The following is a 17,770-nucleotide window of genomic DNA, read 5'->3' as shown; positions in this document are numbered from 1 at the left end:
TCCTTCCATCTTTCTGGAAAATGCCTCATTTACTAAGATTCAGCTCAAGTATCATATATTGTAGGGAGTCTTAGATTACACAGCTCTTCCTTTAACTTCTGGACGTGATGCATACTTCTAATATCATTCACTGAAAGCTTTACATTCTAATTTTTTACATAGCTGCCTCCTTATCTGGATGTTAAGCTCTTAGAGAGAAGAGGTGTTGTTTATGATAATGTTCCTGTGCCTAGTGAATAATTTGCGAATATTTGCTACTGAAATTATGTTTATAGAAATTGCAATTAGAATTTGCCTTTTAAAATCTGAATAGGATTGATAGTTGTCTATATAATGTTTATTTCAACAATGTTTTGGAAAATATTTTTTTGTTCTACCTCAACATCTAATCAATACAGAACAGGTACTTCTAAACTTTCTCTGCCTCGGCACTGGTGCCTAAAAGGTCTGGAACAGATAGCTAAACACTTTCTTTCTCTTTCACAGGGACAGTCTAAATCAGGGTCCCCAAACTTTTTACACAGGGCGCCAGTTCACTGTCCCTCAGACCGTTGGAGGGCTGGACTATAAAATAAACTATAAACAAATTCCTATGCACACTGCACACATCTTATTTTAAAGTAAAAAAACAAAACAGGAACAAATACAATATTTAAAATAAAGAACAAGTAAATTTAAATCAACAAACTGACCAGTATTTCAATGGGAACTATGCTCCTCTCACTAACCATCAATGAAAGAGGTGCTCCTTTTGGAAGTGCTGCAGGGGCCGGATAAATGGCCTTAAGGGGCCGCGTGTGGCTCGCGGGCCATAGTTTGGGGACCCTTGGTCTAAATGCAGATAAGCCTGGGAGAAGAAATACTTTGATTTGAATATTAAGACAGGAAGTAGTGAGAGGCATTCTGGCACTTAAGTAGGAGTACAATAAAGAGGCAGGAAGACCAGGTCAAATGAAATCAACAGTTCAAATGCTATAGAAATGTTTACCTGAAACCTGTGTACTCTTATTAATCAGTGCCATCCTCTTAAATTTAATTTTCTAAAACAAAACAACAACAACAAAAAAAACACTTAAGAGAAAAATTTCATATTGGAGCAAATTTTTTTGTTTGAGTCTTTTGCTTGCCTGTCATAATTTGTATTTTCGTTGACAACTATTGTACAATCCAAAATGGCTTCAAGAATGTGAAGTAAATGAAGTTTTTAACTAGGAGTCACAAATACTAATACATATTTCTCTCTCCACCCTATTTCAGCATGCTTAAGTGCGGGAGTGGACGTTCTTGTTACATCAAGCAACTCAACACAGCAAAAGGGGAAGGACAGCAGTTTGGGTAATGCTCATCTTTTAATGATGATTCTAATACAAGAGTCTTGGTGCTTATATAGTTTTTATATTTTAGGATTTTGAATTGTCATATATGCATTTATAGATTGCATTGTCTAAAAAATACTGCTTATGTTTAAGATTGAAGGGAAATTATTCATTCTGAAATTACATCAGTACTTATTTAGTACTATTTAAAAAATATGATCATCACTAAAGAAACCAATTTTTAAAATATTTTTTATTCAGTTTTTGAAACATGTTATTATTCTATAATCTTTAAAATAGGTCTTAGCAGATATTAATTATTTATTTTCTGTACCCCCACCCCCTTCAGCCAGCTCTATGGTCTCCCAAATTTTTGTTTGCCATTATAGCTAACTTTTTTTTGTATTTTAAATGTTATTTCTGTGATATGTTGCATTAAGCATTTCATGGAAAAATCATTACAATGATTTCAAAATACATTCTTGTACTCAATAAATATCCCCTTAATTATACTCATTTATTCACTATGAAAATTACAGTTTAAATTATATTTATAGTCAACTACAGAATAAAATAAGTAAAATAACCATATAAACTATAACTCTCAGGGGTGTTAATAATGTATCATGTAGTAGTTGAATGGTGGTTACTCCCAACCGCCCTAAAGATGGGTATACCTGGAACTTGTGAATGTCACTATATTTGGAAAAGGAATTTTTGAAGAATTAATTAAGTAAAGGCTCTTGAGATGTGATCATCCTAAATTAGAAAAGGCCCTAAATCCAATGGCTAGTGTCGTTAGAGAGAAGACACAGGGAAGAAGGTCACATAAAGATGTAGGCAGAAATGAAAACAATACATCATAAGCTAAAGTACAGGATTCTTGGCAGTAATCGAAAATTGAAAGAGGCAAGGAAAGATTCTTTGATATCAGACTGTGGCTTCTAGAAATATGAAGGAATAAATTTCTATTGTTTTAAGCTACCAAGTTTATAGTTATATATATTAAGACAGTCCAAGAAAATGAATATAATAAGTAATTAAGTTACCTTTTTACTATAAATATGTTTTTAAAAAAATTCACATTTTTCAACATATATATATATACACACACACACATTGTGAAAAGTTAAATTAGATTTTGACTGTTAATAATGTAAAATTATAATCCTTCTAAATTTAAGAGAAAATTTGGTTTTATATGAAGAAATTAAATAAAGAACATAGAAGCACTGATCAGAAGCTTAAATGTTTTTTGTACTACTTTGGTACTCTATACAAAGCTTCTAGCAAGACTGAGCAAGAAGGATGGATTCTTTTTTTGCTCTTTTTCTTTTAAATTAGAGGAAGGGAGATAGTGAGACAGACTCCCTTATGTGCCCTAACCAGGATCCACACAGTAACCCCTTTCTTGGGCTGATGCTTGAATCAACCGAGCTATCTTCAGCGCCTGATGACATCTCTTGGACTAACTGAGGCACAGTGAGAAGGGAAGAGAGAGAGAAGTGGGAGAGGGAGGGGAAGAGAAGCAAATGATTGCTTTTCATATGTGCCCTGACCGGGGATTAAACCCAGGACTTCCGTACACTGGGCTGATGTTTTATCCACTGAGCCACTGGCCAGGACCGCATGTGTTCTATTTTCTTTATTTTTCTTCTTAATATTTATATTTTTCTTCTTTTCCAAGTGAGGGGAGGGAAGATAGAGAAACAGACTCTTGCACCACCCCCACTGGGATCCAACCGGCAACCCCCATCTGGGGCTATGCTCAAAACTGAGCTATTTATATAATAGCACCTGATGTGGAGGCCATGGAGCCATCCTCAGCGCACTGGGCCGATGCCCCTGAATCAATCAAGCCATGGCTGTGAGAGGGGAAGACAGAGAGAGAAGGAGAGAGAAAATGGGAAGGGGGAGGTGTGGGGAAGCAGATTCCTGTGTGCCCTGACCAGGAATCTAATCTGTGTCTTCCACACGCTGGGCCAGTGCTCTACCAGTGAGCCAGCTGACCAGGGCCACATTCTATTTTCAATGAAGCCACGATACTTAAAATACAATACAATTGGCATTCTATAGCAACCAGCTGCCAATTGAGACAATAGAATGAAAGGACTCATATATTAAAAATGAACAAAGTTTAAAAAGTATATCCAATATAATAAAAATAATCAGAGGACTATTTGTGAAAATAAGCATAATTACTTGTTTCTTCTAAAAACAATCATTTTTGCCACTGAAGAGTACATTTCAAATTTTGAGTTTTAGCTCTGATTTGAGAACTTGCAGAGATAATTTATTGATTTTCCTTCTCAGGATATTGTCTGGAAGAAGGTGGATTTTGCTTGATTGTAGGAGAATTTGGTGTCTGGTTTGAGAGGCCAATTTTTGCATGGGTCTCCATTCACTGGGAAAACTCTTATTAAGTAGAAGGTCTCTTCCACATTTAAGACCACTGGGAGATCATTGAAACCCAAAATGCTTGAAGACTTCATTCAAGTCAATTTTTAAGACACTGCTTAATTCAAGACCAGATTTTTCTAACATAATCTTGTTAGTTTCTAGACACTTATTTAGTTATATCTAATAATGACTGATGTGGCCAAATTGCCAATATTCTCAGAAGAGTTTGCAGAAATAAGAATCCACAGAAATTGCAACAATTTAACAGTTTAGAGCATGAAAAATATTTTCTTTGTCACTAAAATAACTATTTCTATGAGGCATATGAAGTAAAATCCAAACAGAGAAAAAAAACCTTTGACTATCCTTTTAAAGGCATCAATCAATGCTGTGCCTTTGAACTTTGCATTGACAAAAACCTATACCTTTGAACCAGAGAGAAATCTCAGTGCTGTAGAGGCCAAAATACTCACAACAAAAAGCCCTCATCGACTGAAGTAACCTTTGTCTTTCATGGCTGCCATCTGCTGTTTTTCTATTCTTCAGGTTCCTGCTGGATAGCAAGGAAGGGAAGAAAGAAGGAAGGAAGTTTCTAGTTATGGTAAAAACAGAATAAGAAATTCATTTAATTTGAGGGAGAACTTGGAATTGTTAGTAGAGATTTAGCTTATTTTCAAACGGTAAAGGAAGCAATAGATGTTTATAGTTTTAAATTGTGATTAATGCAAGAAATTAGAGCAAACCAAACCCCGTACTTTAAATTAAGAGTCAGCAAACTATGGCCAATGGGCAAAATCTAGCCAGACACATATTTTTGTAAATATTTATAAAATTTTATGGGACAAGGCCGTGCCTATTTGTTTAAATATTACACATGGCTGCTTTCTTGATGCAACAGTAGAGAAGGATACCTACAACAGAGATCATATGGACTGCCAAACCTCAAATATTTACTTTTTGGCCCTTTATGAAAAATGTTTACAGATCCTGGATTTTTTCTTCTAGAGCTCCAACCCTACCTTACTTATACCCCTTAATCCTAATAAAACTTCAAATTTTCTTCTTGATGCTTCTAAATGGAAACTCCAACAATACCATAATCAAAAGTACCCACATCCTAAATTTTCTCCCATTATAAACACAGTCTTGGTTGGTCGTGAGTTTGACAATTGAAGAGACTGACAGACCCCAGAACACTTTGAAGCTGGGTGTGGTGGGATGAGAGAAATCTGGAAAGGCTAAGCTATATTTTGTGTTATGAATTTTAAAGCTTTAGACTCTAGAATATCTAAGTCGTAGCTTTAATGGATAAGCCCTCTGAGGTCAGCTCTGACTTCTTATCTGTTTCTTGAGTAGATTCTTGAGCCTTGTATAAACTAAATGTAATAATTATAATCTCATTCTTTGCCTTCTTTCAATCCCAAGCCAATAACAGTTGCCTAGAAAAGCCAAGTAATTTCAGAGGTCTGTTTGCCGCTTATTTCTAAGACCTTTACTAAATTTCTTTATTTCTTAATGTGGTATATAACTGGGTGCAAAATTAGAATGGGGAGCAAGTATATTTTTATAAGCAGAGAGCTCGTAAATGCATATTGAATGGTTAAACCCAGAGGAAGAACACTTTAGGCCCTTAAATAAAAGAAATATTTTAAAAATCATTGTTATGTTTAAAAAATACTACAAAAAAGACATTTTTCAGAAATTAAACTTGCAGTTGATTAGGACTACTTTGATTTTTTGAAACCAGAAACTCTGTAAAACCCAAAGGAAGGGATGCATGGGGGTGGGGGACTTGGGAACTATGGAATTAGAAATTAGAGCTAGGTGAAGACTGTCACCTCTCTCTTTCTCTCTCTCTCTTTCTGTCTTTCTCTCTTCCTCTCTGCGCACTCAGCTCTGCTTTCTTCTTCCCAGGGTATTAGATGTATTAGTCAGGGTTTCTCAGAGAAAGACAATAGAATTGTGTGTGTGTGTGTGTGTGTGTGTGTGTGTGGAGAAAGAGAGAGAGAGAGAGAGAGAGAGAGAGAGAGAGAGAGAGAGAGATTTTAAGGAATTGGCTCTCGTGATTACAGAAGCTTGGCAAGTCCAAAACCTGCAGGGTGGTCCAGCAGCCTGAGACCCAGGAGAGAGTTGCGATTCAAGGCTGAAAGCAGTCTGCTGGCAGAATTACCTTCCCAGGAGGTCAGCCTTTTTATTTTTTTAATTAAGGCCTTCAACTGATTGGATGAGGCTCACCACATTATGAAGTCTAATTTGTTTTACTCAATGTCCACTGAATTAAATGTTTATTTCTTCTAAAAAATATCTTCAGAGAAACATCTAGAATAATGCTTGACTCAATATCTAAGAACTGTGGCCTAGCCTGAATGATATAACATTAAGCATCACTGTAGGAAAAATGGGGAAGGAAGAAGAATAAACTGTTCTCAGATCTGGCTCCAAAATTTTTGAGAAAAACTCTGACTTGTCCAGCTGGGTGAGTGCCCACCACTGGACTAAACAGCTTTAATCAGGGGTGTCATCTGGAGAAAGGACTGTAATCAGCCCAGCTCACATGCGGTGCCGGTGATGGGCCAATCCACTGTGGCTAGGGAAGGGGTGGAGGCAAGGTCACCTCACACAGAACAAACTGTCTCATTAATGGGACATCCCTGCCCCCTGGTCTATGGTTTGTCTTTTTATTTTCTTAATGGTGGATTTAAAAAAAAATCATTTCTTATTTTTCAATTACAGTTGACATACAATATTACATTAGTTTCAGGTGTGCAACCCAGTGATTAGACATTATATACTTCCTAACTAATCATCCTGATAAGTCTCATACCCATTTGACACCATACATAGTTGGTGGAATATTATTAATTCTAATCCCTCTGTTGTACTCTACATCCCCATAACTATTCTGTAACTGCCACTTTGTACTTCTTAATCCCTCACCTATTTCACCCACCCCAACACCCTCCCATCTGGCAACCCTCAAAACGCTATCTGTACCTCTGAGTTTGTGTCTGTTCTGGTTGTTCGTTTATTTTGTTTTGTAGATTCAGTTGTTGATAGATATTTATTGATTGCTATTTTATTGTTCATATTTTTAATTTTTCTTCTTCTTTTACAAGAAGACCGTTAACATTTCATGTACTACCCGTTTGGTGATAATGAACTTCTTAGCTTTTTCTTGTCTGGGAAGCTCTTTATTTGAGTTTCTGCAAATTATTCTTCATTTTAGTTAGTAGCTCCTTCAATTTCTGATTGTTTCTTTTTTATGTCTTCACTAAGTTCCTTCAACAAGTTTATAACCATTGTCTTCAGTTCTCTATTTGATAGTTTGCTTGCTTTCATTTTGTTTTTTCTGGAGGTGTCTTCTCTTTTCTCATCTGGGATGTGGGGTTTTTTCTCTGCATTTTGGCTGCTTTCCTATGTTTGTTTCTATGTGTTAGTTAGAGCTGGTATATTTCCTGGACTTGGTAGAGTGGCCTGGTGAATTAGGTGTCTTATAGGGCCTAGTGGCATTACCTCCCCTGTCACCCGAGCTGGGCACTCCCGGGGTGCCCCTGTGTGCACTCTGCTGTTGTAGTTGTGCCTTGATCATCGTTGGCATCACTGGGGGGGGATCGAGTCCCAGGCCGATTTGCTGCAAGGACTTGCCGACTGCAGTAGAGGAGCTCTGTGCAGGAGTCGCCCCTACAGAGCAGGACTAACTTCAGTAGGGCTTTGGTGCCCACTGAGTCCTCCGCTTGAGAGTGTCACTCATGGAGGTGGTGAAGTTGTAACCTGGAATGGTCTGAAGCTGTCCACTGGCTCAGGGGCCTCCTGGCAGGTTCAAGGTCATCCATCACCTGAGCGTGCCCCGGGGCCGCCTGGCACAAGCTGCAAGTGCAGATGGTTGCTGCTTTGCTGGGCTGGGAGGTGCTCAGGAGAGGCCAAGCTGTGAACCAAGGGAGGCTTCTGCTAGTGCGAGGCCTGGGACCACTTAGTAGCAAGAGGTACAGCGTAAGCAGAGCCCTGATGTTGCTTGTTTCAGAGAGTTTAGTAAAGTCTGAGGCATGTGACAAGAGAAGCCGTTTGTATGGAAAGGCCACTAGAAATGGGATCACCAGACAGAATGAATAGTGTGAGCCAGGCAGATGGAAACTGAGGTAAGGCTCATACCTCCCAGCTCTGTAAGGGAGGAGAGGTTTCAGAAAAGGAACAGTGGCCTCTGCCAGCACTTTTTATTGACAGAAAACTGCCTCCCAGCACTTATCCTGATGTGAGACAATCCAGTCGCTCCCTGTGTGTCCGTGGTTCCTTTCAAGCTGCTGCCTCAGTGCTGGAGCTCAGAGGGGTTAAGTTTGAGTCAGTCTGTGTGAGGGCCCTTTAAGAGGAGCTGCTTGGGACTTCCACAGCCCTCCCTCTCACTAAGCCACAAAACACGTTGGTTTTTACAGACTGAAACTATGGGGGCTTCTCTTCCTCATTCTGGAACCCTGGGCTTGGAGGCCAGGTGTGAGCTGGAATTCATTGCTCCTCAGAGGGAACCTTCACAGCTGAGATAGTCTTCCCAATGTTAAGCCACCATAAGTGAGATTGGGACCAGCTCACTCTGCATCTCTGCCCCTCCTACTGGTCTGAGTGTGGCTTCTTCTTTAAATCCCTAGTTTTAGGATTTATAGTTAGCTAGATTTCAGGTGGTTCTAAATTATGGTTGTTCTATAATTTAGTTGTAATTTTGATGTTGTGGGGGGAGGATTTTAGTACCGCATTTAACTATGTGGCCATCTTGACCAGAAGTTTAAGTGGGAAATTATTGATTAATAGCTTATGAATAATTTTCAAATGTTAACATATTTTTCCATTTAATGATGGAATAATTCTAAAATGTTCCACAAGGCTTTTAATGTAATTTAGTCATGGTTAACCGATTTTCTATCATATTGTACATAAGTTTTGGTGGAAAAATAGCACCTTCCATTTTGTTTAAGTAACTGAAATTGATTTCATTTAGTTTTCTCTGAATATTTTTCTAGTTTTACCTGTGGACGGAAGCCAGAACCACTCAAAACCTCTTACAGAAGGTAATATACTCCCCCCACCCCCCAGAGGCCAGTAGTGAAGAGATGGAATGTTGAACTGCCTGGGAAACATAGTTGATAGTCTGGTCTGAGGGCCAGCCTTGTGCCCAGGAGAAGAATATGGTGATCTGAATGCTTTGGCGTGAGGGAATCTGAATGATCTATTCCTCCTTCCACAAAGCAGCTGAATTCCATTTGAAAACTATGGAGCTTTCTCAGTCAGACATGGTGCTGGGCTTTACAGGGAACACAAAGATGAGTAGGACTATGAGAGAGCCCTCAGGGAGCTCAGGGGCACACAGACACAAACACAGCTATCCTATCCCATGTACCAGGAGTCTAGAGGAGGGAGCTGTTGGCACCAAGGCTCAGAGAGGGCTTCATGAGGATGCATCACATGAACTGGGTCTTAAAGGAAAAGGGGTGTTATATTAGACAAAGAGCATTGTGCAAGGCTTACCAGACCACAGAACAATGTGAGGAAAGACATAGAAATGCTATCGCGCTTGGTGTTTTCTTTCTGAAATGTGAGAGCAAAGTCGGGAGTGATCGGATTGGAAAGGTGGGTCAATGTGGAGAAGAGGGCTTTCAAAGACAATACAAAGGCATCTAATGTTTTCTTCAGGCAGCGAGAAAGCTCTCAAGGGTCTTAGAGTTGAGTGAATCACATCTGTGTTATAGAATGATATACCTGATTGTAAGGTAAAGTTATGACTTGAAGACAGGAGAGTTTTGAGACAGAAGACAGAAGTTAGGAGGCTTTTCCCGTGTTTAGGTTCATGATAATGGGGACTAAACCAGGAGATGGTAGTGAAAAGAAGGGAAATGTTCAAAATCCAATTAGACTTTGTCTATGTGTATAAGGCTGGATGAAACTCGGATATATTTATAAACAAAAAAAACAGAAAAGATGGGTTATGACTGCTGATTCTGGAGCAAAAGTGGGACTCTACCCTCTATCTCTTCAGTGATGTAGGAGGAGAAATCACCCTAGCTGATCACAGGAGTGTAAGAGTTTTGTTAGGTGCTAAACCCTATGAATGTGGGGGAGTGACTGGCCATTGTAAATAATCACTACAGACATTAAAAAGAAAAAAGGAGGAAAAAGACTGGATGAAATAATAGCAATTCCATAAGAACTGTTATTATGGAGGAGAGAGGTGATTAAGTCTAAATTATAGAATGGAGGAAGGTGAAAGAATATAGAATATTCACTGTGCTTAGATTTTTCATCATTGGAGTTACTTCTCTGGATGCTGCGGTCCTGTTAAAATGCATGTTCATATGACTAGCTAGTTAATTTCTTTTGTGAAAAATAGAGTCAGGACATGGCCAGTAGGCTCAGTGGTAGAGCGTTGGCCTGGCATGTGGAAGTACCAGGTTTGATTCTTGGCCAGGGCACAGAGGAGAGGCCCCCATCCACTTCTTCCCCCTTCCTCCTCTACTTTGTCTCTGTCTCTCTTTTTCCCTCCCACTGCCAAGGCTCCATTGGAGCAAGGTTGGCCCAGGCGCTGAGGATGGCTCCATAGCCTCCACTTCAGGTGCTAGAATGGCTCTGGTTGCAATGGAACAACACCCCAGATGGGCAGAGCATTGCTTCCTAGTGGGCTTGCTGGGTGGATCCTGGTCAGGTGCACGTGGGAGTCTATCTTTCTGCCTCCCTGCTTCTCACTTCAGAAAAAAAAAAAAAAGAATGAGATCCTGAGGATAAATATTAGGCAAAAACGTAAAGGCCATATAGCTCAAACACCCAAGAATATTGGAGAGCCTTTACAACTTGCCTCCTCACCAGCCTCTGTTCTTTCTATTCTTATCTTTGCAGCACCTTTCCCTTGTGCACATGAATGCTAACTAACATCAAACTCTAGTTGTTCCCACAAGCCATGTTCTTATGTTCTTGCTTGCCTATAAGCCTTTGCTGAGTTGGAGTTTTGCTCTATTAGGGGATGCCACATGGAGTGGTGGAAAGAGCATGGGTTTAACAGCCTCTCAGATCTATTTAAAATCCTCCCTCTTTCTCCATCTGGGTATGTGATTTTAATTCAAAGGCTTGAATACATCACAGAAAAGGCAGGTGACATCAGCAGAGGAGAGGAGAGAAATTAAATGCAGAACTTAGTACAAGCACACTTTATTCACATAAAAATTTTGTCCACTATAGCTGGTTCTGCTCATGTTAAAGTGATGAAATTACTGACACCTCTGTTACAGGTGAGTTGTCATAGATAGACCGAGTCACTTCTTAGCAAACACTTACCAGCAATGGACACATTTTATCAACTTATGGGGAAATTGACAAAATTTTCCATATTGGAAAATACTAGTTTGTAGCTGGGCTTAATTTTTACTTTAAAAGATGGACAGAAGGGCCTTGGGTGGGTGGTAAGTAGATGAAGCATAGTCCCAGCACACCGATGTTGTGGGTTCATTCCCTGGTCAGGACACAGAGAAGAAGCAATGTATGAGTGCACAACTAAATAGAATAAGTAGACAGCACTGGGAGTTGATGCTTTTCTCTCTCTCTTTCCTTGTACCCCACCACTCTTTAAATCAATGGAAATAATTTTTTAAAAGATCGACAAAAGGAGTCGGCTTCTATATTTAATGATCATAATTAGAGTGATCCTATGGGAACAAAGTCCATGTGAAATGTTTACGGTTGAACTCTTTGGGAGTGTGTTTACCTGAACAGGAAAAAAGAAGGAAGCAAATCTGTTATTTTGCTATATTTCTGATTCTCCAAATATTTGTATCTTGCTCAACCTGAATGCCATCTTAATTATATTTAATACCATTTACTTTCATATTTATTTTTGTCTGAAGTGCCACCTATAGAGATAGGCACTTAGATTTGATATTACTGGTGTATATATTATATTCTCTCTAATCAAAAGTTAGAAGGACACAATCACATCACTAATTATGCCATTTCTACCCCGAAGAGTATGACTTATAAAATATATAAATATAATGGTCTCTGAACAAAAGATTCATTTTTTTTTGTCTTTCACTTAAGAAGGGTTTTCTTGTTTATTGAAACTCTTGCAATAATTTCAAAATACTTAAAAAATGTCTTACACATGTAATAAAAACTACTTACCTAATAACATAATATAAGGGAGAATGAGTTAACTTTTTGTATTAGATTTAATCTGTTAAATACATTTTGTGAAGGTTTAATTTTTTAATGTCTAATAAATAAAAATAAAGTCTAATATTTTTGGAATAATACCACCAGCAGAGTAATGTTCTAGTACAACTTTATGTAATATGTTGTGGAAAATTCAACAGATTGAGATCCTTACCGAGATTTTATTTTATCATTCTTTGTGCATGTGTGTGTGTGTCTAGTTAATATTTCCGTGCAGGTAGTGGTGGATACAAAGGCTGAGCTTTCTTGCCCTCCTACCCCACTGACAGATGTGATGCTAATCACATGGGAAATAACCATCGGAGACAAGCTTCTCTGCAGCAGATCCTACAGGAGAGACAAAAATGAGACCACAGGAAATTGTACTGATGAGAGAATAATCTGGCCCTACAGACCTGAACAGAATTCTTCCCTTCAGATTGATGCAGTGGCCATCACTCATAATAGGTCTTACGAGTGTGCAGTGGTAACACCTAATGGGAACTTCCATTATGCATATAACCTCCATGTGTTAGGTAAGGAACATTGTACATTGTGATGTTTCAAATGACGAGATTTAGGACTGAAAGAAATGTCTCTTTAAATTCCATATTGAATGTGTTAAGACTCAAGTTTTTCCCTACATCTCTGCAGTGGCCCCTGAGATGACCCTGATTCAAAGCGAGAATAGAACTGCGGTGTGCAAGGCAGTTGCAGGAAAGCCAGCTGCTCAGATCTCCTGGACCCCAGAGGGAGAGTGTGTCTCTGAGCATGAAAAATGGGACAATGGCACAGTGACTGTCCAGAGTACGTGCCGCTGGGCAGAGAGCAATGTGTCTCTTGTGTCCTGCTCTGTCTCCCACGAGACTGGTAACTGGAGTCAGTTCATACAGCTAAATCCTGGTAAGTGATTCTAGTTTTTGGTTGATATTTTCATTCTTTCAGGGGATTATAGTACAAAGGAAAAAAGACATGTGTGGAGAATTTCACTCAAGAAAGTTCTCTCCATCCTCTCTGTTATCTTATTCTTTCTAAGAGGTATATCTAGAAGAATAGTGCAGAAATTTGTTGTAAGAAGCCATATTTTGTAATGAGGTTTATTCCTTAGTAATTAAAATAAAAAGAATTCAATGATCAATAATCACATCTATCTGGTAGTAAATTGTCTTGAGTTGTGTACTTTTTAAAAAATAATCATGATTTCAGAGAGAGAGAGAGAAAGAGAGAGAGAGAGAGAAACATTGATTTATGGTTCCAGTTATTTATGCATTCATTGGTTGATTCTTGTATGTACCCTAACCAAGATCATTTCTCCCATATTCTGAATGTGTTAGACTACTCTGAATGATAACAAGGTATCAAACCTGCAACCAGCTTGCTCAGCTCTGACTTCACCTCCCTCTGCAGACCCCCACCACATTCACACACCACCAGAAGCACACCACTGCCTGGCACTTCCTTTGTTGACTTGTCCTTTTGTCAGATTGAGTTTTGTATTGCTACCAACAGTTAATAAATAATTCAGTGTTGATGTCATGCATTTATTTTAGTTTCAATGTCCTAGTAAAGAAGTGATTTCAAAATTTATGGGGTTTTTTCCCAACTACCTCCCTTATAACTTTCTATTTATTTCTGAATCTTGGAAATGAGAAACACTGATATTATTATAACAGAGATCAAAATTTTACATCTCTGCTATAATAATTTGCCTTTCATGAATCCTTAATGCGACAAAATTCTGAGATAAGATGATCTCCTGCTATAAACCTTCAAGTCTTAATTGAGAAAGCAATTTTATTATAACAATGATTAATGAGTCAGAAGCATTTAAAATAAAATCACAGAAATGAATTTCATATACTGTAAAACATCCTTGAACATTATATATGTATATGTACTTTATTTTTTAAATAAGTTTTTATTTTTAGAGTAGTTTTAGGTTCACAGCAAAATTGAGTGTAAACTAGAGTTTCTATACAGCCACATCAACCCCAAAGCAAGCAGAGCATGGCCTCTATCTGCATGCCCCACACCACTGTGGCACCTTTGTTATAATAGATGGAGCTACATGAATACATCATTGTCATTCGAAGTTAATAGTTTACATTAGGGGTTAGTCTAGGCATACACTCTGTAAGTTTTAACAAATGTACAAAGGACATGTATTTACTATTACAGTTTCTATACAGAGCAGTTTCACTGCCCTGCACTTTATGCTCCACCCAGTCACTTCTCTCTTCACCCTGACCTCTAGCAACCCTTCTTCTCCATGGTTTTGCCTTTTCCAGATATGGTTAGAATCATGCAGTATGTAGCCTTTTGGAATTGGTTTCTTGCAAATAGGCATTTAAGTTTCCTCCATGTCTATTTCATGGCTTAATAGCTCATTTATTTTTAGTGCTAAATAATATTAAAGCATATATTTTTGTGTCTATATATACAGGTGCCAAAACACCAGAAATCTTACCCATTGTCTATATCATCCTCCCTATATTTATTATCTTGATCATCATGGGATTGATTTGGCTTTTGGAAATCACTGGCTGCAGGTATTGACTGATACTTTTTTCTTCTTCAGCTTTTTTGAGCTAGGAAGGGATCAGGAATAGGATTTGACTGAGTAAAATGAAGATATTAAGATCATTTCTCCCATATTCTGAATGTGTTAGACTACTCTGAATGATAAGGATTTTGCAAGTTTACCTCAGCATGCAAGCACAGTGAATTAGGCCATTGAGGATAGGATTTTGGGAGAGACAGTGCATGCTAACTGACTATTTGGGAAAAGAATTGCCATAATTCATTTCATGTGCTAAAGAGGAGTTACTGCATGTATTCTGTTACAGCAAGCTCCTGTTGCATAATTTCATGTCTTTTTTCAAAATCTAGAATTATCTTGTTGGGATGTATTAACAACTAGCAGCATTCCTCACTCCATTCTGATAGTTCATTTTGGTTTATTGTGGCTTCTATTAAAATGAATCATAACTAATAATAGCATATTTTTTTCTTTTCCCATTTTCAATCTAAACAATAATATTTCCTCCATTTACTCCAACTTTTTATTTTTACAGAAAATGTAATTTGAAAAAAACAGAACCTACTCCAGTTATTGAGGAGGTAAGATAATACTTAAAAGAATATTTGCCAAATGTTGAAAGAATATTTGCAGATTTTAAGCCATGTAGTTTGAAAATATAGCCACATAATTTGTAATACATCAATATTTGAAAAGTAAGTTCTGATTTTTCAATGCTAATAGTAAGGTGCACTTATTTTGTTAATTCTCTACCAAGTATTATTTACATACCATCTTAAATCCATATTTTTGTTTCATGAATGCATCTTACAAAATGCTTTGTTCAAACTGTAGTCTTTGGGAAAACAGAGCGGGTGTTTATTCCCCCATAAAACCATCTCTAATTCTTGACTTTCCTTTTTTAATATCATCTTACCCAAGTTTAAGACCTATCTTACTCATTAATCTCATATAACCAGTAGCTTACTAAGTTTTTTTTAAAAATTTTTTTTATTAAAGTATTTTTTAAGTCTTTATTCTTTATTTATTTATTACAGAGACAGAGAGTGAGTCAGAGCGAGGGATAGACAGGGACATACAGACAGGAATGGAGAGAGATGAGAAGCATCAATCATTAGTTTTTCATTGCGCTTGCAACACCTTAGTTGTTCATTGATTGCTTTCTCATATATGCCTTGACCGCGGGCCTTCAGCAGACCGAGTAACCCCTTGTTGGACCCAGCGACCTTGGGTTCAAGCTGGTAGACTTTTGCTCAAACCAGATGAGCCCACGCTCAAGCTGGCGACCTCAGGGTCTCGAACCTGGGTCCTCTGCATCCCAGTTCGACGCTCTATCCACTGCGCCACTGCCTGGTCAGGCTAAGTTTTTGATCCTCTCCTGAGAAATACTTCTTATATCACTTCATTCTTATCCATTCCTGCTTTCATACAACCTTTATTATCGGGCACTGAGACTTATGTAATTAATAAATATTTTTTGATGAAACATCAGAAAAAAGTCTTGTTCTATGTTCATGTAAGCCGAGAGACACACTATAAGTTATTCATAGACACTAACGCTGTGGGCATCTGCTACAAAAACATAGGTAATTTCTGTTACAATTTTTTACCTTTTTGAATTGATTTTAACTTTGAAATTTTTTTTAGGATGAAATGCAGCCCTATGCCAGCTATACAGAAAAGAGCAACCCACTCTATGATACTACAATGACGGTGAAGACATCTCAGGTGTTACCAAGTGAAGTTGATGTGGCAAATCTCCATAATTTATAAGTTTCTGGAATCTAGCCCTGGGAAAAATGAACCAAGCTACAATAGAGTTCCTGTTTTGATTACTTAGAGTTCTAGAATGGAAGAACCTAGCTTTAAAATTAGCTTTTTAAAGATTCTTAGAAAACACAAACATTCCAAAGGATTTGCATTCATTTTCTTACACAATTAAAATTTTAGATTATTAGCTGCTACCAGCTAGTTTTCTGAAGAACTGATATTGTCACAAAGAAAGCACATGGTCATGATAAAATATTCAAATTGCTCAGTAGAGTAGATAAAGAAAACTGGTTTTCTCAAGATATAATTCGGCAAAAGGAACAATCATTAAGAGTTTTTATGTATTCTTTCAGAAAATTTCTATGTGTCTGTGGCATATCTATCTATCCATGGCCTATGTGTACATTTATACGTCTGTTTACATATACATACACATGTACTTGACAATACACAAATGAGAAAATGCTACAGTGCTGTTCTGTACTTATAGAAAGCTAATACTGCAGTATATCTTGGGAATCTTTTATCAACATAAACAGAGCTACCTCATTCTTTCTAATGGCTACAAAAAATTTCATTGTATGGTTGTGTTGTAATTTAATTAACCACAATTGTAGGAATGGAGAATTATATTGTTTTATTTTTATGTTTGCTATTATAAACAATACTCTACAGAATGTTTCTTGTGCATATGTCTCTGTGTTTGTTTGAGTATGTTTATAGAGTAATTCCCTTGAGTGGAATTTCCAGGTCAAAGGGCTTGTGCATTTTTATTATTGATTGATTTGTCAAGTTGTATCTATTTACATTCTCTCCAACTGTGTTTGGGCCTTTCCCTATACTGTTATTTTAATATCTGTGAAATTCCAACGTTTATTTTTAATCAACCAGTTAGCTAATATGATGTAGAATTATAATAAAAATTATACTGTTTAATAAACCAGATTTACATTTGTCATGTTATGAGAGAGATAAGGCAGAAATAGAATGAGAACATATATAAGGCCTTTAGTTCATTTTATCTCTAAAGAGATTGTGATCTGATAGCTAATGCTCAAGAATTTTGCAGATATTAATTAAAAATGTGTATTTTATAGTATACATTCAATTGCATTGTAGTTATCAAACAAGAAATGTTTATTGACTACAAGCAACTAAACATGCATTATAGAGGACTCGGAAATCTGTAAAATATGGTCTATGTACTTTGAGAATTGCCATGGAATGAGAACTCTCTTTTCTATTTTCTATGGAATAAAATGTTAAAAATATGTATTTTAATCATTTTCAACATTATTAAAATATATTTTATTTATGAAAAAATAAGTCTGTTTCTCCACAGTAGGAAAAACATTAAAATTTTTCATCATGATAGAAATTAAAACAATATATTCATTCTTCAATTATGCATATGAAACATTAAAGACAGCTATTTTGTCTTAACATATTGTCATCCCTCCAGACATTTTAGTTATTCTAGGCTTTTTCTTTAAAAATTTTTCTTAAATATTTGGATGTAAAATTAATATAATAGCACCTGGTACATGATGTTTGTAATACAGGA

The 17,770-nt window shown here is 37.2% G+C and overlaps 1 protein-coding gene across 2 annotated transcripts in view; it reads left to right on the top strand.

The window, feature by feature from the left end:
* The window catches only part of LOC136311847 (cell surface glycoprotein CD200 receptor 1-like), a 46,274-nt gene extending 28,847 nt beyond the window's left edge, over nt 1–17,427 (top strand). The window contains exons 2-8 of one of the 2 annotated variants that reach the window (XM_066241151.1): nt 1,258–1,335; nt 8,723–8,770; nt 12,119–12,433; nt 12,552–12,800; nt 14,341–14,446; nt 14,972–15,017; nt 16,084–17,427. In XM_066241151.1, coding sequence (XP_066097248.1) covers nt 1,258–1,335; nt 8,723–8,770; nt 12,119–12,433; nt 12,552–12,800; nt 14,341–14,446; nt 14,972–15,017; nt 16,084–16,209 — 968 coding nt within the window. In that variant the 3' untranslated portion in view covers nt 16,210–17,427. The remainder of the gene's footprint in view (nt 1–1,257; nt 1,336–8,722; nt 8,771–12,118; nt 12,434–12,551; nt 12,801–14,340; nt 14,447–14,971; nt 15,018–16,083) is intronic. The other variant, XM_066241152.1, reaches the window with a different exon arrangement.
* The last annotated feature ends 343 nt before the right edge of the window (nt 17,428–17,770 follow it).

Source organism: Saccopteryx bilineata, chromosome 8, assembly GCF_036850765.1.
Source record: "Saccopteryx bilineata isolate mSacBil1 chromosome 8, mSacBil1_pri_phased_curated, whole genome shotgun sequence".
Classification (NCBI taxonomy): domain Eukaryota; kingdom Metazoa; phylum Chordata; class Mammalia; order Chiroptera; family Emballonuridae; genus Saccopteryx; species Saccopteryx bilineata.
This window is presented reverse-complemented; position numbering and strand designations above follow the sequence as displayed.